The sequence below is a fragment of the Rhincodon typus genome, chromosome 18 (assembly GCF_021869965.1).
Source record: "Rhincodon typus isolate 14 chromosome 18, sRhiTyp1.1, whole genome shotgun sequence".
Taxonomy (NCBI): domain Eukaryota; kingdom Metazoa; phylum Chordata; class Chondrichthyes; order Orectolobiformes; family Rhincodontidae; genus Rhincodon; species Rhincodon typus.
In genome coordinates, this window is record NC_063349.1 from 44,039,418 (window position 1) to 44,056,637 (window position 17,220).

Consider the following 17,220-nt stretch of genomic DNA (forward strand, 5'->3'; position numbering starts at 1 on the left):
GGATGTTGGACTGATTAGGAACATGCGCTGGTTAGTTATGTTGTGCTAGTTAGAGAGAACAGGCTGTTTAGAGGTGTTGGACTGATTAAAGTTGTTGCACTGGTTAGTGACACCAGGCTGGTTAGGGTCATTGTGCTGGTTAGGGATATCGTGCTGGCTGGGGTCACCAGGCTGGTTAGGGATGTTAGATGGTTAGTCGTGCAGGATTGATCACCCAGGAGACAGCAATATCATTTTCACAGCTGCCCCATTTCTGATGGTTTTAGCATTCTCCGCTAAAGTTCAAATTTGGATTGCAAGCTCCATTTCCAAATGGTTAACAGTGACATGTTCTGCGTCGAAATTACATTTCACCTCTCCACCAAATTAAAATAATTCATGTTGCCCATGTTATGAAGCAAATGGCAGAAAATATGTGTATGAGTTGGTATAGTGGATGACCTTTATAAATATTGTACAATGATCATCTGAATCAGGAACTGAAATCCTCCATCAATACAGGCCGAGATCAAAACTTACCTCATGAATGCCAAAATGAGCGTAGGAATCAAAGTAGTAATCTTTAGATGTCATTTCATCTGGTGTCAAATATTTTGCCATTTTACCTCTCCCCAGGCAACTTGTCTGAGTTGGTGTTTGCGATAGGGTCTGCAGTGGTGTCTGTACCGTTGTCTGTATTGGCGTCTGTGTCTGCTGTGTGGTTTGAACTGGCTGTGTGACTGGCAGAGGCTCAGCGTGTTCACTGGAGACCTGTTTCAGGAGAATAAGAAGCATTCTGTAAACTGGGGGAGCAATCCTCGCCACTGATCATCTCACTGCCTGAGACTGCCTGCACCATTGCTCATCATTGGCTAGGTTCATTGCCACCACACTCTGAGACTTACAGAGCTCATATGGTCTGGTGTGGTACAGGAAAACCACTCGGTATTCTAACGAGAAGCGGCTTGTGTCTCCAACACTGATATGAGAGACACCTATGACCTGGGCAACAGGTCCTAAGCTGTTCTCCCACCAAGTCTATATGATAGCGTCATAGTGAGGGGTGCATAAGGCAGTCCTCAGCATTAGCACTTTCAGGCACCTACATCCTTTCACAGCATAAATAGTTATTAAAATTTCTAGAGACTGTCCTATGAAGAGAATTGGGAAAACTGGGCCTGTATCCTCACTAGTTTTGAAAAATGAGAGGTGATCTCATGGAAACTTACAAAATACTTAAAGGTACAGACAGGTTAGATGCAAGAAAGATATTTCCCCTGGTTGGGGTGTCTAAATTGTATGGATACAAATTAAAAATAAGGGGAATGCCACCTAGATATGAGATGAGGAGAATTTTTTTTACTCAAGAGGATTGTGAACTTTTGGAAGGTTTAAGGTAGAGATTGATTGATTTCTGATTACCAGTGGTGTGCAGGGTTATAGGGATGGAGTGATTAAAAGACATTGACGTGTTCAATCAGCCTTTATCGTATTGAATGGCAGAGAAGGCTTGATGGGCTAAATGGTCTATTCTTGTTCCTTCCTACTTCTCAACCAACTAGCACTCTCTTTTCACATGATATAACATGGGGATTCTTGCTAATTATCCAATGGAAAAGCTTTGAAAAATGTCCCTTTTTGCAGTAATAATCAGCAAGACCTCCCAAAGAATTCCACAGGAGTATTATCAAACAAAATTTGACACCAAGGCACGTTTGAGAAGGTAACAAGGTAGCATCTTTAAGGACCATCTAAAAGGAAGGGGAGGAAGGTTATGGAGGGAAATCCAGAACTTAAAGCCATGGCTGAAAATCAGGGGATGTGTAAGAGGCAACAGTTGGAGGGGCCACAGAGATCTTGCAGTGTGCTGGAGAAAGGCTTTGGAGCCATTTGTAAGGCATATGGATTTTAAAATCGAAGCACTTCTGGACGAGAAAGCACTGAAAGCGAAGGAACTAAGCAGTGATGGAAGAATGAGACTTGGTATGAGTTTGGATATAGTTGGCAGTGTTTTGGAGGAGTTAAGGTTTCTGGAGGATGCTGGAAGTATGGCCGTGATGGTGGGCTGGAACAGTTGAGTCTGTTTGTAGCAATAACATGGATGGAGACTTCAACCAGAGATAAATTGAGGAAAGGACAGAGTCATCTGCATTTGCTGGGCAGGTAGCTAGGTGGCTTCTTTAAGGAGCATCTCCTGTGATTACCAGAAATAACTGTACAGTAGGTGATCTGGAGATGGAGAAGGTATGGAGTCAAATCTAAACAGAAATCCGAGCCTGTAACCAACATGGCACAGCCTCAGATAGCTGTCAGGGAGAGGGAGGAGATTTCATGGCAACATCGTAGATCTTCCCAATACTATTTGGAGGAAATGTTTTACAATCAATGTGTCCATTGAACGCTGACAAAGAATTGAATATAGTGGAAGGGTCAAAAGAGATATTGGTGAGGTGGAGCTGGGTATCATCAGAGTAGATATGAGAATTTTCATTATGTTTTCGGATGAAAGAGAACAAAGAGAGATCTTTGGAGGACACAAGAGATAATTGAGCAGAGGGAGGAAGAGAAATGATTGTAGGTGATTTTCTGGATGTGGCTGGGGTAGAGTGGAAACAGGTTTGGTGACTGATTGAGGCAATAACACCAGGATGGTTACTTTGTGCTGAAGCAGCTTAATCTATACTGTAAAAGAAAAGGGATAGACATCATTTTATATTTAGACAAAACAACACGTTAGCACATCATTGTTAAAGAGTTGGAGAATGAGGAGCACTGTATTGAGAGATAGGAAACTCGATTGAGGGAGAGAGAGAGGAAACTGTATCGAGGGAGAAAGAGAGAGGGGGAAACCGTATCAAGGAGAGAGAGGGGAAACTATCAAGGGGCGAGAGAGGGGGAATTGTATCGAGAAGAGAGAGATGGAACTGTACTGAGGGGAGAGAGAGGGGGAACTGTATCAAGGAGAGAGAGGGGGTGAACTGTATCGAGGAGACAGAAGGGGCGAACTGTATCAAGAGTGGGGGGGAATGTATCGAGGGAGAAGACGCTCTATTGAGGGAGGCAGAGAAGGAACTAAGTACTGAGGGAGGGGGAACTCTGTATTGAGGGACAAAAAGGGAGAGTTTTATATTAAGGGCAGAGATTCGAACAGATGACTTTGGATTATTAGTCCATTTGCCTGACTTGCTGTTTCTCTCACAATATCTATGCTATTACTGCACCTCCTTCCTCCCTCCCTAAATCTTCTCTGGTAATTACTCATGACAAGTACTTTCCTTAAGTCCACGTGCTCCACATCCACTGCTCTTCCCCATTTACCAAGGCTGGAGCAGAGTAACTACCCTAGGGAGTTAGTGGGGGGAAAGAGTGGGTTCATAATCTGTAGGCAGTCAGCAGGAAGTCCAGGAACAATGGAAAACTTATTTTCCAGCCCTAGTCATCATTAGGTGATGTTCAGATTAAAGTTTCTGTTTTCCAATAGTCTGGCTTGATGTGCCTTATTTTTCCTGTTCGGAGTTAATCTGAATGACAAAACAACCAATATAAATTCTGGAAATGGTACCCAACATCATTGGGTATCAGTCACATTTACTTCATTGTGCTGTGCATTTCCTCAATACAAGAAGTCAGAACACAGGTCAAGTATAGGTAGGCACAGCCCTTTTACTGCAGTAACCTGGGAGAAATGATTCTGTATTGCAGATATATTGTAGGAGATCAGCATCTTTCACTGAGGAATAATTGAATCCTTTTAAATGCATTCATCACCAAAAATGCCCCAAACGTTTGGGAGAGATCAGCAACAGACTAGCCATGCTGTTGAGCCCCATGAAGGTTGGTGTTGGGAGTGAAGGTTAATTGTGAACTACTCTAGTCATGATTCTGACCATATGTCAGAGGGAAGAGCATTGGCAAAACAGCTGACAAGTTACTTGCTGCAGGATTCCCAGCCTCTGACCTGCTAAGATTGAGGGATGGAGCAGATTGCAGATTCAGGGAGGTGAAAGGCCATGGAGGGATTTGAAAACAAGGATGTGAATCTTTAAATTAAGACAGTTGGGCCTAGTTTACTACGACGAGCAGCTCCCGCAGTGATGTCCTGGAAATAAGATGATTGACCTCCAATAGCCACCATCCTTTGTGTTCTGTGTGATTCCAACCAGTGGAGAGTTTTACCCGACTTCCCATTGATGTGAATTTCACCAGGGCTCCTTGATGAGGTGCAGCACGGTGGCTCAGTGGTTACCACTGCTGCCTCAGAGCACCAGGGACCTTGGTTCAATTGCACCCTTGGGTGATCCTCTGTGTGGAGTTTGCACATTCTCCCCGTGTCTGTGTGGCTTTCTGCCCACTGTCCAAAAATGTGCCGGTTAGGTGAATTGGCCATGCTAAATTGCCCATAATGTCCCAAGATGTGCAGGCTGGGTGGGGTAGCCTTGGGAAATGCAGGGTTACAGGGATAGGGTAGGGAGGTGGGTATGGGTAGGATGCTCTTCAGACAGTCAGTGGGGACCCAATGGGCTGAAAGGCCTGCTTCCATGAAGATACATTGTCAGTCAAATGTTTCATCAATGTCAAGGGTGATCACTCTCACGTCATCTCTTGAATTCAGCTCTTTTGTCCATATTTAGTCATAGGCTGTGACGGGGTCAGGAGCCCTGACAGAGCAGAACCTGAGCAAAGGCAAGCCAGTTATTGTTGAATAAGTGCTGCCTGATGACACACTCAGAGCATCCAGAGATGAACAATAATTGATGCAAGGGCAGTGTTGGCCACATTCCAACAACAAATGAATAAAGTGTGATGCAAACAACTCAAAACGTTAATCTCATCCCATTGCCCCTTGACAGCATCTCTACTCTGATTTCCCCATTATCCTCAATCTAATTGATGCACAGCAGTAAAATGCATTGCAACAAAGAACTATTCCAAGCTCCTAGTGAACGTCGCAGCAACATTCTTACAAAGAAATTTTAGAAGATTCTTTTACACAAAATGAATTATTAAAACAGGGAACACACGACCGCAATTTTTAAACTAATTCAATCACAACGTTTAAGATGAATTCAGGTAAGGACAGGAACAATAATAATCCATATGGCTAGCTCCAAAAATCAATAGTATCCATTAGCAGTAACAACAATGAATTTACAACTGATTCACTCTTTTAGAACTTAAGCTTTGCTGAAAAAAAATAAATATTGTGTTGAGGCTTTTCATCTTGCACTCATAAGGACAATCTGCAAGACTTGCCAAGGTAAATGGAAAACTATATTTATACTGAATGAAAGGAGAGTGCTGATTGATTGGCAAGTGGCCTCTGAATCATGATTCCATAATTGGAAAACATTTGCAAAATGATCCTCTGTATATCAAAGGTGATCAATAAGGGTAGAGCAATGGATGTTGTCCACATGGATTTTATTAAGGCTTTCAACAAGATTCCTCATGGTTTGCTCATCCAGAAGATTAAGATGCATGGGATCCATGGTGACTTGGCTACTTGGATTCAGAATTGGCTTGCCCAAAGAAGGCAGAGAGTAGTGGTGGAAGGCTGTTTTTCTGGCTGCAGGTCTGTGATTAGTGGTGTTCCACAGGGATCTGTACTGGGACTTCTGCTGTTTGTGATATATATAAATGACGCGGATGAAAACTCAGATGTATGGGTTAGTAAGTTTGCAGATAACACAAAGATTGGGGGAGTTGTGGATGGTGTAGAATGCTGTCAAAGGATACAGCGGGATATAGATCAGTTGCAGTTATGCGGAGAAACGGCAGATGTGTGTGAGGTGCTGGACTTTGGGAGATCAAATGTTAAGGAAAAGTATACAGTTAATGGCAAAACTCTGAACAGCATTGATGTACAGAGGGACCTTGACGTTCAAGTCCATAACTCCCTGAAAGTGGCCGCACAAATAGGTAGGGAGGTAAGGAAGGCAAATGGCATGCTTGCCTTTATTGGTCGGGGAATTGAGTACAACAGTCAAGATGTTATATTGCAGCTTTATGAGACTTTGGTTAGGTTACATCTAAAATCTTGCCTTCAATTCTGGTCACCACATTACAGGAATGATTAAGAGGCTATGGAGAGGGTGCAGAAGAGGTTTACCAGGATGCTGCCTGGATTGGAGGGTATCAGTGAGAAGGAGAGGCTTGAAAAACTCGGGTTGTTTTCTCTGGAGCAGCGGAGGCTGAGGGGAGGCTCAATAGAGAGTCTATAAAATTATGAGATGCATTGATAGGGTTGACAGTCAGAATCTTTTTGCCAGAATCAAAATATCTAATACGAGGGAGTATGCATTTAAAGCTAGAGGGGGAAAATTCAAAGGAGATGTGAGGGGCAGGTTTTTTACACAGAGACTGGCAGGAGTCTGGAACGCACTGCCAGGGATGGTGGTGGAGGCAGATATGATAGGGGCGTTTAAGAGATATTTACATAAGCACATGAATATGCAAGGAATGGAGGGATGTGGACCAAGGGCAGGCAGAAAGGATTAGAGTAATTTGGTGTCATTTTGGCACAACATTGTGGGCTGAAGGACCCGTTCCTGCGCTGTACAGTTCTGTGTTCCATGTGTTCCAACTAATTTAGAATTGTCAGTTGGGCTCACAATGTGGCGCACTTGTTGTACACTGGAAACCATTCATTGGTTCATTTCTTGGAGCAATGCATTGATCAGTCAGAGTCATCCTACCTAGTGTAAAATGTAAACAACATTTGGCAATTTTGCATTAGTGAGGGGTTAGCCAAACCTGTAGCATTGACAGTTATCTTTAACTGATGCATTCTCTATACCAATGCCAACTACACAGCACTCTCCCCTTATACAATATCAACATTTCTTTCCCTTTCATATTTCTTGCAAATTGTCCTGATGAGTGCAAGCCGAAAAGCAATGGTACAATATATCTTTTTCAGCAGTACTTAACAATACATTTGCATACTAAAGCTGAGGTCATCAGCTGTGCACAGGAAATTAGGATGATCAAGAGGCCAGAATTAGAGGGGAGCACAGGCCACTTGGTGGGATTTTTAAATAGTTCATACAAGGAATGTGGACATCGCTAATGTTTATTGCCCATCAATGATTGCCCTGGAGAAGGTCATTCTCAGCTGCCTTCTTGATCTTGAGCTACTGCTGTGCAAGGCAATGGTTAGACCACTGGGATACTGTGGACAGTTCCAGTCCCCTTATCTAAGGAAAGATTTACCAGCATTGGATGCATTCCAGGGAAGGTTCACTAGGTTGATGCCAGCTATGGAGGCATTTTCTTATAAGGAGACGTTGAATAGGTTGGGCTTCTCCTCTCTGGAGTTCAGGAGAATGTAAGGACACCTTATTGAAATATATATGATTCTTAGGGGAAGCTTTTAGGAGAGAGTCTAGGAGCAGAGGGCATAACGTCAGATGAAGGGATCACCCGTTTATGACAGAGATGAGAGTGGTGAATCTGTTGAAATCTTTACCACAGAGTTTTGTCGAGACTTGACGAATAAGTATATTCAAGACTGAAGTGGACATTTTTAATCATTAAGGGAATCAAGGGTTATGGGGGATTTCAGGATGACTTTTTATAAGGTTACACATAAGAAGCAAACATAGAAAATTAAAGCACTGGTGATTGGGGCTAGTACACAGACATGGAATGAGAATTGGTTGATAGACTGGAAACAGAGAATGAGAATAAATGAGTCTTTTTCCAATGGACAAGGTTCCTCATGGTAGACTAGTTAGCAAGGTTAGATCAGATGGAATACAGGGAGAACTAACCATTTGGATACAGGACTGGCTCAAAGGTAGAAGACAGGGGGAGGTGGAGGGTTGCTTCTCAGACTGGAGGCCTGTGACCAGCGGTGTGCTACAAGGATCGGTGCTGGGTCCACTGCTTTTTATCATTTATATAAATAATTTGTATGTGAACATAGGAGAAATGGCTAGAAGTTTGCAGATGACACCAAAATTGGAGGTGTAGTGGACAGCAAAGAAAGTTACCTCAGAGTACAACAGGATCTTGGTCAGATGGACCAATGGACTGAGGACTGGCAGTTGTGGTTTAATTTAGATAAAAGTGAGATGCTGCATTTGGAAAGGCAAATCAGGACAGGACTTACACACTTAATGGTAACATCCTGGGTAGTGTTGCTAAACAAAGAGACCTTGGAGTGCAGGTTCATAGTTCCTTGAAATTGGAGTTGCAAGTAGACAAGACAGTGAAGGAGGCATTTGGTATGCTTGCCTTTATAGGCCAGTGCATTGAATATAGGAGCTAGGAGGTCATGTTACAGCTGTACAGGTCTTTGGTTAGGCCACTTTTGGGATACTGCATGCAATTCTGGTCTCCCTGCTACAGGAAGGATGTTGTGAAACTTGAAAGGGTTCAGAAAAGATTTACAAGGATGTTGTCAGTGTTAGAGGGTTTGAGCTATAGGGAGAGGCTGAATAGTCTGGTGCTATGTTCCCTGGAGTGTTGGAGGCTGAGGGGTGACCTAATAGAGGTTGAAAAATCATGAGGGGCATGGATAGGATAAATAGACAAGGTCTTTTTCCCAGGGTGGGGGAGTTCAAAACTAGAGGGCACAGATTTAAGGTGAGATGGGAAAGATTTAAAAGAGACCTAAGAGGCAACATTTGCACACAGAGAGTGGTGTGTGTATGGAATGAGCTGCCAGAGGAAGTGGTGGAGGCTGATACAATTACAACATTTAAAAGGCATCTGAATGGGTATATGAATAGGAAGCATTTAGAGGGATATGGACCAAATGCTAGCAAATGGGACTAGATTTATTTAGGATGGGTGGGTTGGACCGAAGGGTCTGTTTCTGTGCTATATATCTCTATGACTCTATGACAGGCAGTTACTAGTGGGATGTCACAGGGATCGGGGCTTAGGCCGAAGCAATTCAAGATATATATGTAGATATAGATATTTATAAATGACCTGGATGAGGGAACCAAATGCAACATTTTCCAGTTTGCTGATAACTCAAAACTAGGTGGGATTGTCAGTTGTGAGGAGGTTGCAAGGAAACTTCAGGACAAACTAATCAGTAAATGTAAAATCATACACCTCAGTGTGAAAAACAGAAAGAAAGAGTATTATATAAATGGTGATACATTGGAAAATGTGAGTGTACAAAGGGATCTGGGTATCTTTGTACACCAGTCAATGAAAGTAGACAACAGGTACAACAAATGATATTTCAATCAAATCCCCTCTCATTCTTCTGAAACTAATGGATACAGACCCAGTCAAATCCATCTCTCCTTATACAACGATCCTGTCATCTCCTGCTTACACCTCGTGATCCTCTGTTGCACTCCCTCTATGGCAAATCTACCCTCTCTTAGAATGGGGGACCAAAACTACACGCAATTCTCCAGGTGTGGTCTCACCAATGCCCTATATTAACTGCAGTAATACGTCCCTGCTTCTGAAGTCAAATCCTCCTGTAATGCAGGCCAACACACCAATTGCATATAAAATTCTAACAGAGCTAGACTGCCTAGATACAGCAAGGATGTTTGTCTTGGTTGGAGAATTTGGAAGCAAGGGTCACTGTCTCCAAGATACAGAGTAGACCATAGAGGACTGAGATGAGGAAACATTTCTTCACTGAGAAGGTGGTTAATCTGTGGAATTCACTAACACAGAAGGGTATGTGGACACTGAGAATTGTCAAAGAAGAGATGATAAAGTTTTAGATATTGAAAGTATTAAGGGATATGGGAAAAAAACAGGAATGTGGCATTGAGATGGAGGATCAGCCATGATTAGAATGAATGGTCAACCAGGCTCAAAGGGCAGAATAGCCTACTTCTGCTCCCAGTTTATACGATGCAAGGAGTTGCTAGCAATGGCATAATGTGTAGGACAGAGATCAAAGACAATGGTCTTCCCAAATGTTCTGCTCATCCATGACTAGATGTGGGAGAAGCAATCTGAGAACTTGGCAACAGCGCAAGAGTTAACAAAACCTTGTAATTATGTAGTGCCGTTGATGTCATAAAATAACCCAAGTCATTTGTCATCTAAAAAAAATTGGCATCTAGTCATATGAAGAAATATTACAAGTTGGTCAAAGAAGAATTCTGTTTGAAGAAGCATTTTAAAAATGGAAAGAGACAAAGAAAGACAGAGCTTTAGCCTCAAGGGGTCAGCAGAGGGTTTCCGGAGTTTAGGACTCTGGCAGATGAAGGCACAGCCATCAATGGCAATGATGAAATGGAAGAAATTTGGAAAGAGGTGACACCTTGAATGCTGGGAGGAGGTTGTAAGGATATTATATGTGTAGACCCTGGTGGGATTGGAGCCTGAAGAAATGGATTCTGCAGTGAGTTTTGGGAGTCAATGTCAAGAACTAATAATGATTCTGACACCGGACTTGCTGGTAATGAGACAAAATCCACAATCTTTCAGGAGACCTGCCTCCTAATTGTCTGTCTCCAAGCTCGCTGTCCAGTTGAGATGATGTGCGGACTCCCAATTCAGAGAAGCCGCAGCTCCAGGCAGCTACACTGGGAGAGGTGGGAGGCAAGTGGGTGACCCTGGGAGCATATTCACATGGAATCACCCTCAGAGGAGTGCTGGTAAATAGGGAAAATCAGAGGAGTGAGGCCATTAGGCACCTTGGAAACCATCTCCAACTGGAAGATCTGGGCCGTGGATGACCCCTTCGCTGCAGAGAAACCATGTTGAGGCTCTAGCTCTGACTCACCAATCTCATCACTCCCCACTCACTCGTCTGCAAACCCCCTAGCCTGCCACAAGGAGGCAGAGTTCATGTTAATGACAATCTCTGTGTGATGGGGGAGAGATGGGGCACACCTTCCTCCAACGGCAAAATGACCACAAAATTGATGCTAGTTGGAGTCTTAATGATGTTAATTGACTGCCCGCCTTGGAGGAGTAGTTGGCCAATCAGATTCCCTGAGGCAGTTTTCCATTAATGGCAGTCCATAGGAAACCATCAAGGCCCTGTCTTTTCCCCACCGTCAGCCTCCCAGTCCATCGCCATGGCATTGGGAAATGCTACTTTGAGCTACAGCTGACACCAGTATTAAAACCAGCACAAGCCAAATGTACAGAGACAGATAACTGTTTGAGGGAAGCATGAGAGGATACAAAGGAAAAAAAGATAGTGTAATTAATGTGGCAAGAAGCTGTAAAGTGGCCTCCTTAACTTTCTATAGTTCTGTGAAATTGTGTTGAAAATTTGAATTAATTTGAAGATACAGCCTCAGGTGAAAATTCTACCACTTTCACATTTTCTTTTCCCCAATCTGTCATAATTCCTGAAGATGGCCTGTTAGATATAAACATTAGGCTGATCTTCCACTCACCATTGCTTGACCTACCATTTCTGGGTATCTGTTAATAGCTCAATACCTAATCCAATAGATTTTCTGATGTGAAGATGCATGTAGAAGCAGTATAGTCATTCTGAGAGCAGTCTGATAATCTCATATTTCTACGTTCAAATCGCATAATTTAGTCATTGATTGGCAGTCCATCTGTAACCTATAACGTGGGTTGACAAGAATGATACCTGAACTTCAGGGGTTAAGTTATGAGGAGAGATTATACAGATTAGGCCTATTTTATCTCGAATTTAGAAGGGGTGATCTGATCAAAGTCTTCAAGATATTAACAGGAAATGACAAGATAGATAAAAATAAATTATTTCCACTGGTTGGGAACTCTAGAACGAGGGGACATATCTAAGAAAGACAGCCAGACCTTTCAGGAGAGATGTTAAAAGCATTTCTACACACAAAGTGTGGTAGATGTTTGGAACTCTCTTCCATAAATGGCAGTGGATGCAGGATCAGTTGCAAATTTAAAATCTGAGGTGGATATATTATCATTAAGCAAAGGTATGGAGGGATATTGGCCAAAGGCAGGTATGTGGAGTTAGCCCACAGATCAGTCACGGTCTCATTAAATGGTGGAACAGCCTCGAAGGGCTGAATGGTCTACACATGTTCCTAGGTTCTTTCAGCATTTGTCCTCTCCACCACTGACATTCGGTAGCAGCAGTGTATCCTATCTACAGCAACTCACCAAGGCACCTTTGATAGCACCTTTAAAACCTGTGACCTGTACCACCTAGAAGGATGAGGGCAGCAGACACATGGGAACACCATCACCTACAGGTCCCCAGCTACGCCACGCACCAACCTCACTTTGAATTATATCGACATTCTTTCACTGTCACTAGGTTAAAGGCCTGTAACTTGTTTCCTAACAGTACTGTGGGATCTTAATTCTTTTTCACAGAATGAGGACATAACTCGCAAGGCTGGCATTTGTTGCACATTCCTTGTTAGGCCATTTCACAGGACATTTAAGAGTTAATCACGTTGTGGTGCATCTGGAATCACAGATAAGTCAGATCAAAGGAGGATAGTAGCTTTTCTTCTCTCCAGGATGTTACTGAACCAGCCGGGTTTTTAACAATAATCAGAAATAGTTATCATGGTCGCTATTACAGAGATTAGATTTATACACCAGATTTATCATTTGAATGAACTCCCTCAGCTACTGCGGTGAGATTTGATTCCGTGTCCCCAGAGCTATCTGGACAATGCCACCATTTCCTCCAAGCCAAGATTGAATCAGTTCAAGATGGCAGCTCCTCACCACCTTCTTAAGAGCAAATAGGTTTGGGCAACAATACTGGCCTAGCCAGCGATGCCCACATGCTATGAATGAAAACAAAATTAGTCGGTTGGTGAGGTCCTTAACGAATATTTTGCATCGATATTCACAAAGGAGAAGGATATAGTGGATGGTGAGTCTCGGTAGGGGTATGTTAATATTCTAGTGCATGTCAATATAAAAAGAGGGGTGTTGGGTGTTTGGAAATGCATTAAGGTAGACAAGTCCCCAGGACTTGATCTATCACAGTATCCTCGGTGCAGCCAGAGAGGAGATTGCTGGCACCTTATATGTAATCTTTGTAGCCTCTTTAGTCACAATTGAGGTCCCAGAGGACTGGGGAATAGCCAACATTGTTCCCTTGTTTAAGAAGGGCACCAGGGATAATCTAGAAAATTACAGGCCAATGAGCCTTACATCAATGGTAGGGAACTTACTGGAGAAAATTCTTGGAGACAGGTTTACTCACATTTGACAAAATATGGACTTATTAGCAACAGGCAGCATGACTTTGTGTGGGGGAAGTTATGTCTTACAAAAAGTGACAAAGATGATTGTTGAGGGAAGGGCAATGGATGTTGACTATATGGACTAAAAGGTGAAGCTCACTATGGTGAGCTGGTAAAATGGATTCAGAACTGGCTTGATCATAGAAATCAGACAGTAGCGGTGGAAGGGTGATTTTCCGACTGGAGGTCTGTGACCAGTGATGTTCTGCAGGGATCAGTGCTGAGACCCCTATAGTTTGTCACATGTATAAATGATTTGGAGGAGAATATTGGTGGTATGATTAGTAGGTTTACAGATGACATAAAGATTAGGATAATGAGGATAGTGAGGAGTCTGGAGACTTGGACAGAGAAATAGCAAATGGAATTTAATTTAGACAAATTCAAGATGATGCATTTTGGAAGGTCTAATGCAGGAGGGAAGCATACTGTAAATAGGAGAATCCTTATAAGCATTAACATACAGAGGGATCTGGGTGTACAGTTCCCTGAAAGTGGCAACGCAAGTGGAATAGATGGTCCAGAAGGCATGTGGCATGTTTGCCTTCATCGGTCGGGGCATAGAGTGTAAAAATTGCCAAGTCCTGTTGCAGCTGTATGGAACTTTAGTTAGGGCACATTTGGAATAATACATACAGTTCTGGTTTCCACATTACCAGAAGGATATGGAGACTTTGGAGACGGTACAGAAATGATTTACCAGGATGTTGCCTGGTTTGGAGGGTTTTAGTTATGACAACAGATTGGACAAACTGGGTTTGTTTTCACTTGAATGATGAAGGTGAGGGGCGACTTGATACAAGTTTAAATTGTGAGAGGCATGGGTAGAACAGTTGGAGTCTTTTTCCCAGGGTAGAAATGCCAATTACTAGGGGACATAGGTTTGAGGTAAAAGAGGAAAAGTTTAAAGGAGATGTAAGAGGTGAGTTTTTTACACAGCGGGTGATAAGTGTCTGGAATGCACTGACAGAGGAGGTGTTGGAGGTGGATGCAATAGCAACATTTAAGAGACATCTTGACAGACACATGAATAGGCAGGGAATAGAGAGATATGGAATGCATAGGGACAAACAGTTTTTAGTGTAGAAAGATGTCATTTTTCAGCACATACCTGGTGGGCCGAAGGGCCTGTTCCCATGCTGTACTGTTCATTGTTCTTTATTCTTTGTTTGTTCTTAAACTGATACTTTGAGGGCTGATATCAAAAACCAGCCCCCCTACCCCTGGACTAAAGCCTGCTATGATTAATTTGAATGCCCTTTCAAATTCCCTTTCAACTACTTAAGTTGCACAAACAAGTCCTTTACAGAATAACCAGGGATGGGAAAAATAAAGCCTTGAAGCAGCTAAATGATTCATGAGATATTGTAATAATCTATGTACAATATGTATGATTGAATTATAAATCCTTGGTTCAGGAACTGCTGATACTCACCTGGGAGATCCCTACACACCCACAACCATCCCAGAAATGCTCTGTAGTAATAAAAGTGGAACATCAAAGTCCACAGTTAGGACAAGGTCAAAGCCTGTAGCAAGGAAAGTTCACACAATGAGACAGAAAGCAATGCGGTGATGTTTAATATATTTATAAGAGGTAAATTCTCCAGTGGCCAGTATTCTAGCCCTGGCATGTTTGGGATATTGAGTGTTTTAGTCTGATTCACAAGGCAAATGGCCTCAGGTACCAATGGCAGCATTTCAATGCAGCTTCAACGCTAAAATTAGGCCAGGTGTCCTGTAAAGCAAGTGGCCTCCTTGTGCCTGCAGTCAAAGAAGTTATAATGGTAGAAGTGGTGGTGAGGGAGTGGTGACAGAGCAGGGTAGGAGGCTGAGAGTAGAAATGTTGCTTAAAGATCCCCTGAGAGTGCATTGATTGTAAATTAAATTCCTTTCCTGCAATCCCATAACTTTCCAAACATACTGTAAAGATTAACTCCAATTCTGACACAAACTGTGTAATTATTATCAATTAAGCACTTCACATAATCAGATTGCATTAGAGTGAAGCATTAAAGTACAAAATTCAATTTGAGCAAATTAATTACACAAGGCCCACAGCAGGATTGGTCACAGGTGTGAATACTGGAAGATGATATTTAAATTTGTCTGAGCCATTCAAAATCACGAGGGGCCTGGTCAAAGTAGGTAAGGAGAAATTGTTCGCATTGGGGAGCGGACTGAGGGCCAGAGGACTCAGACTTAAAGTAATTGGCGAAAGAAGCAGTAGTGTCTTAAGGAGAAATTCTATCATGCAGAATTTAAAACAAAACCATTGATGTGATGTAGGAGTCAGAGAGTCATGCAGCACAGAAACAGGCCCTTCACTGCCTGGGCCAACGATTCTGCCCTTGAAAGATGGTGGTGACCTGCCTTCTTGAACTGTCACAGTCCATTTGTTGTAGGGACATCCACAATGCCGTCAGGAAGGGCTTTCCAGAATTTTGACCCGGAAGGAACATCGATATATTATAGGAATAATATCGATGACGATGGGGAAATGATTATTTTGCTTCAGTACTCACAGCAGAAAAGGAGGATAGCTTGCTGTAAGTTGCAAAGAAATTGACAGAGTATCAGCAACATAGTCTGAACAAAATTAGCTTAAGTCAATCATGAAATTAATGAAACTGAAGAGTCACAAATCCCCAGGACCTGATGGTTTCCATCTGCAGGCCTTGAAGGAGGTGGGAGAGCACATTGCCAATGTCCTAGCATAATCTTTCAGAGTTCCCTGGATTCAGAAGTTGTTCCAGAAAATTCACTCATGTCACTCCTCTCTTTAAGATATATGACAGAGGGAAACCAGGGAATTACAGATGAAATAGCTTAACATTTGTGGTAGGGAAATAGTTGGAGTCAATCATCAAGGAAAGGGTAAATGATCACCTCAAAATGTTTCAGTTAATCAGGGAGAATCAGTATGGATTCATGAAGGGTATGCCATGCCTGACAAATCTCAGAGTTTTTGAAGAGGTGACAAAGATGGTGGACAGAGATAAATCGATGGATGTTGTTTATATGGACTTTCAGAAGACTATCACTGAAGCTCCCACTTTCAACATTCTGGGGATTACCTGAAACTGAACTGGACTGGCCAAATAAATAGTGTGGGTACAAGAGCAGGTTAGAGGTTAGAATAACTTATCTTTTGACTCCCGAAATCCTGTCCAAGTCAGGCATAAGTCAGAAGTCTGATGAAATACTCCTCACTTGCAGCTGCAACAATACAAAAAGGCTTGACATTATCTAGGGCAAAGCTGCCTATTTGATTGGTATCACATGCACAAACATTTACTTCCTTCCACGACCGATGCTCAGTAACAGCAGTGTGTACCATCTACAAGTTACACAGCAGAAATTCAACAATGCTCCTTCAATTGTACCTTCCAAACTCATGACCACTACCACCTAGAAAAACAAGGGCAGCAGAGACACAGGAACAGCACCACTTGGCAATTCTTCCTTCAATCCACCCTCAGATGACTGTCTGTGTGGAGTTTGCACGTTCTACCCATGTCTGCGTGGGTTTACTCTGGGTGCTCTGGTTTCCTCCCACAATCCAAAGATGTGCAGGGTAGGTGTATTGGCCAGGCTAAATTGCCTGTAGTGTTCAGAGATATATAGATTAGGTAGGTCATAAGGGGATGGATCTAAGTGGGATGCTTTGTGGGTCAGTGTATATTTGTTGGGCTGAAGGGCCTGTTTCCCATACTGTAGGGATTCTATGATTCTGTGCGTGCTTGGTGTCTGATCAGTCAGGAATTCCAATGAAACACAAAGAGTTGAATTTTCCCATGGGATTAGGTTCAGACCCCCAAACAACGGGCCAGAGAGGGCATCCTGTATTCACACTTTCTGGATTGAGCCAACACAGGAGCATTCCTGGAGACCATCTCTGAACTGACTGCCTCCAAGCTCATGTCCTCTTAAAGACGGTGAGAGGCCACTGATACTGTTGGCCCAAACAGAGGGACCACAGCACTGGAGCCTGACAAGCCCAACTCATGAGAGCAAAGGTGAGGGCACCTCAAATTAGTCCTAAAAAATAACTAATAACTAAAGAGAGCAC

At 42.8% G+C, this 17,220-nt stretch overlaps 1 protein-coding gene across 1 annotated transcript in view; it reads right to left on the reverse strand.

Moving 5' to 3' along the window:
- Positions 1-17,220, reverse strand: part of LOC125485388 (protein arginine N-methyltransferase 8-like) — a 69,314-nt gene that overhangs the window by 31,959 nt on the left and 20,135 nt on the right. The window contains exon 3 of the mRNA XM_048607935.1: positions 520-750. Within this exon, the coding sequence (XP_048463892.1) occupies positions 520-750 (231 nt within the window). The remainder of the gene's footprint in view (positions 1-519; positions 751-17,220) is intronic.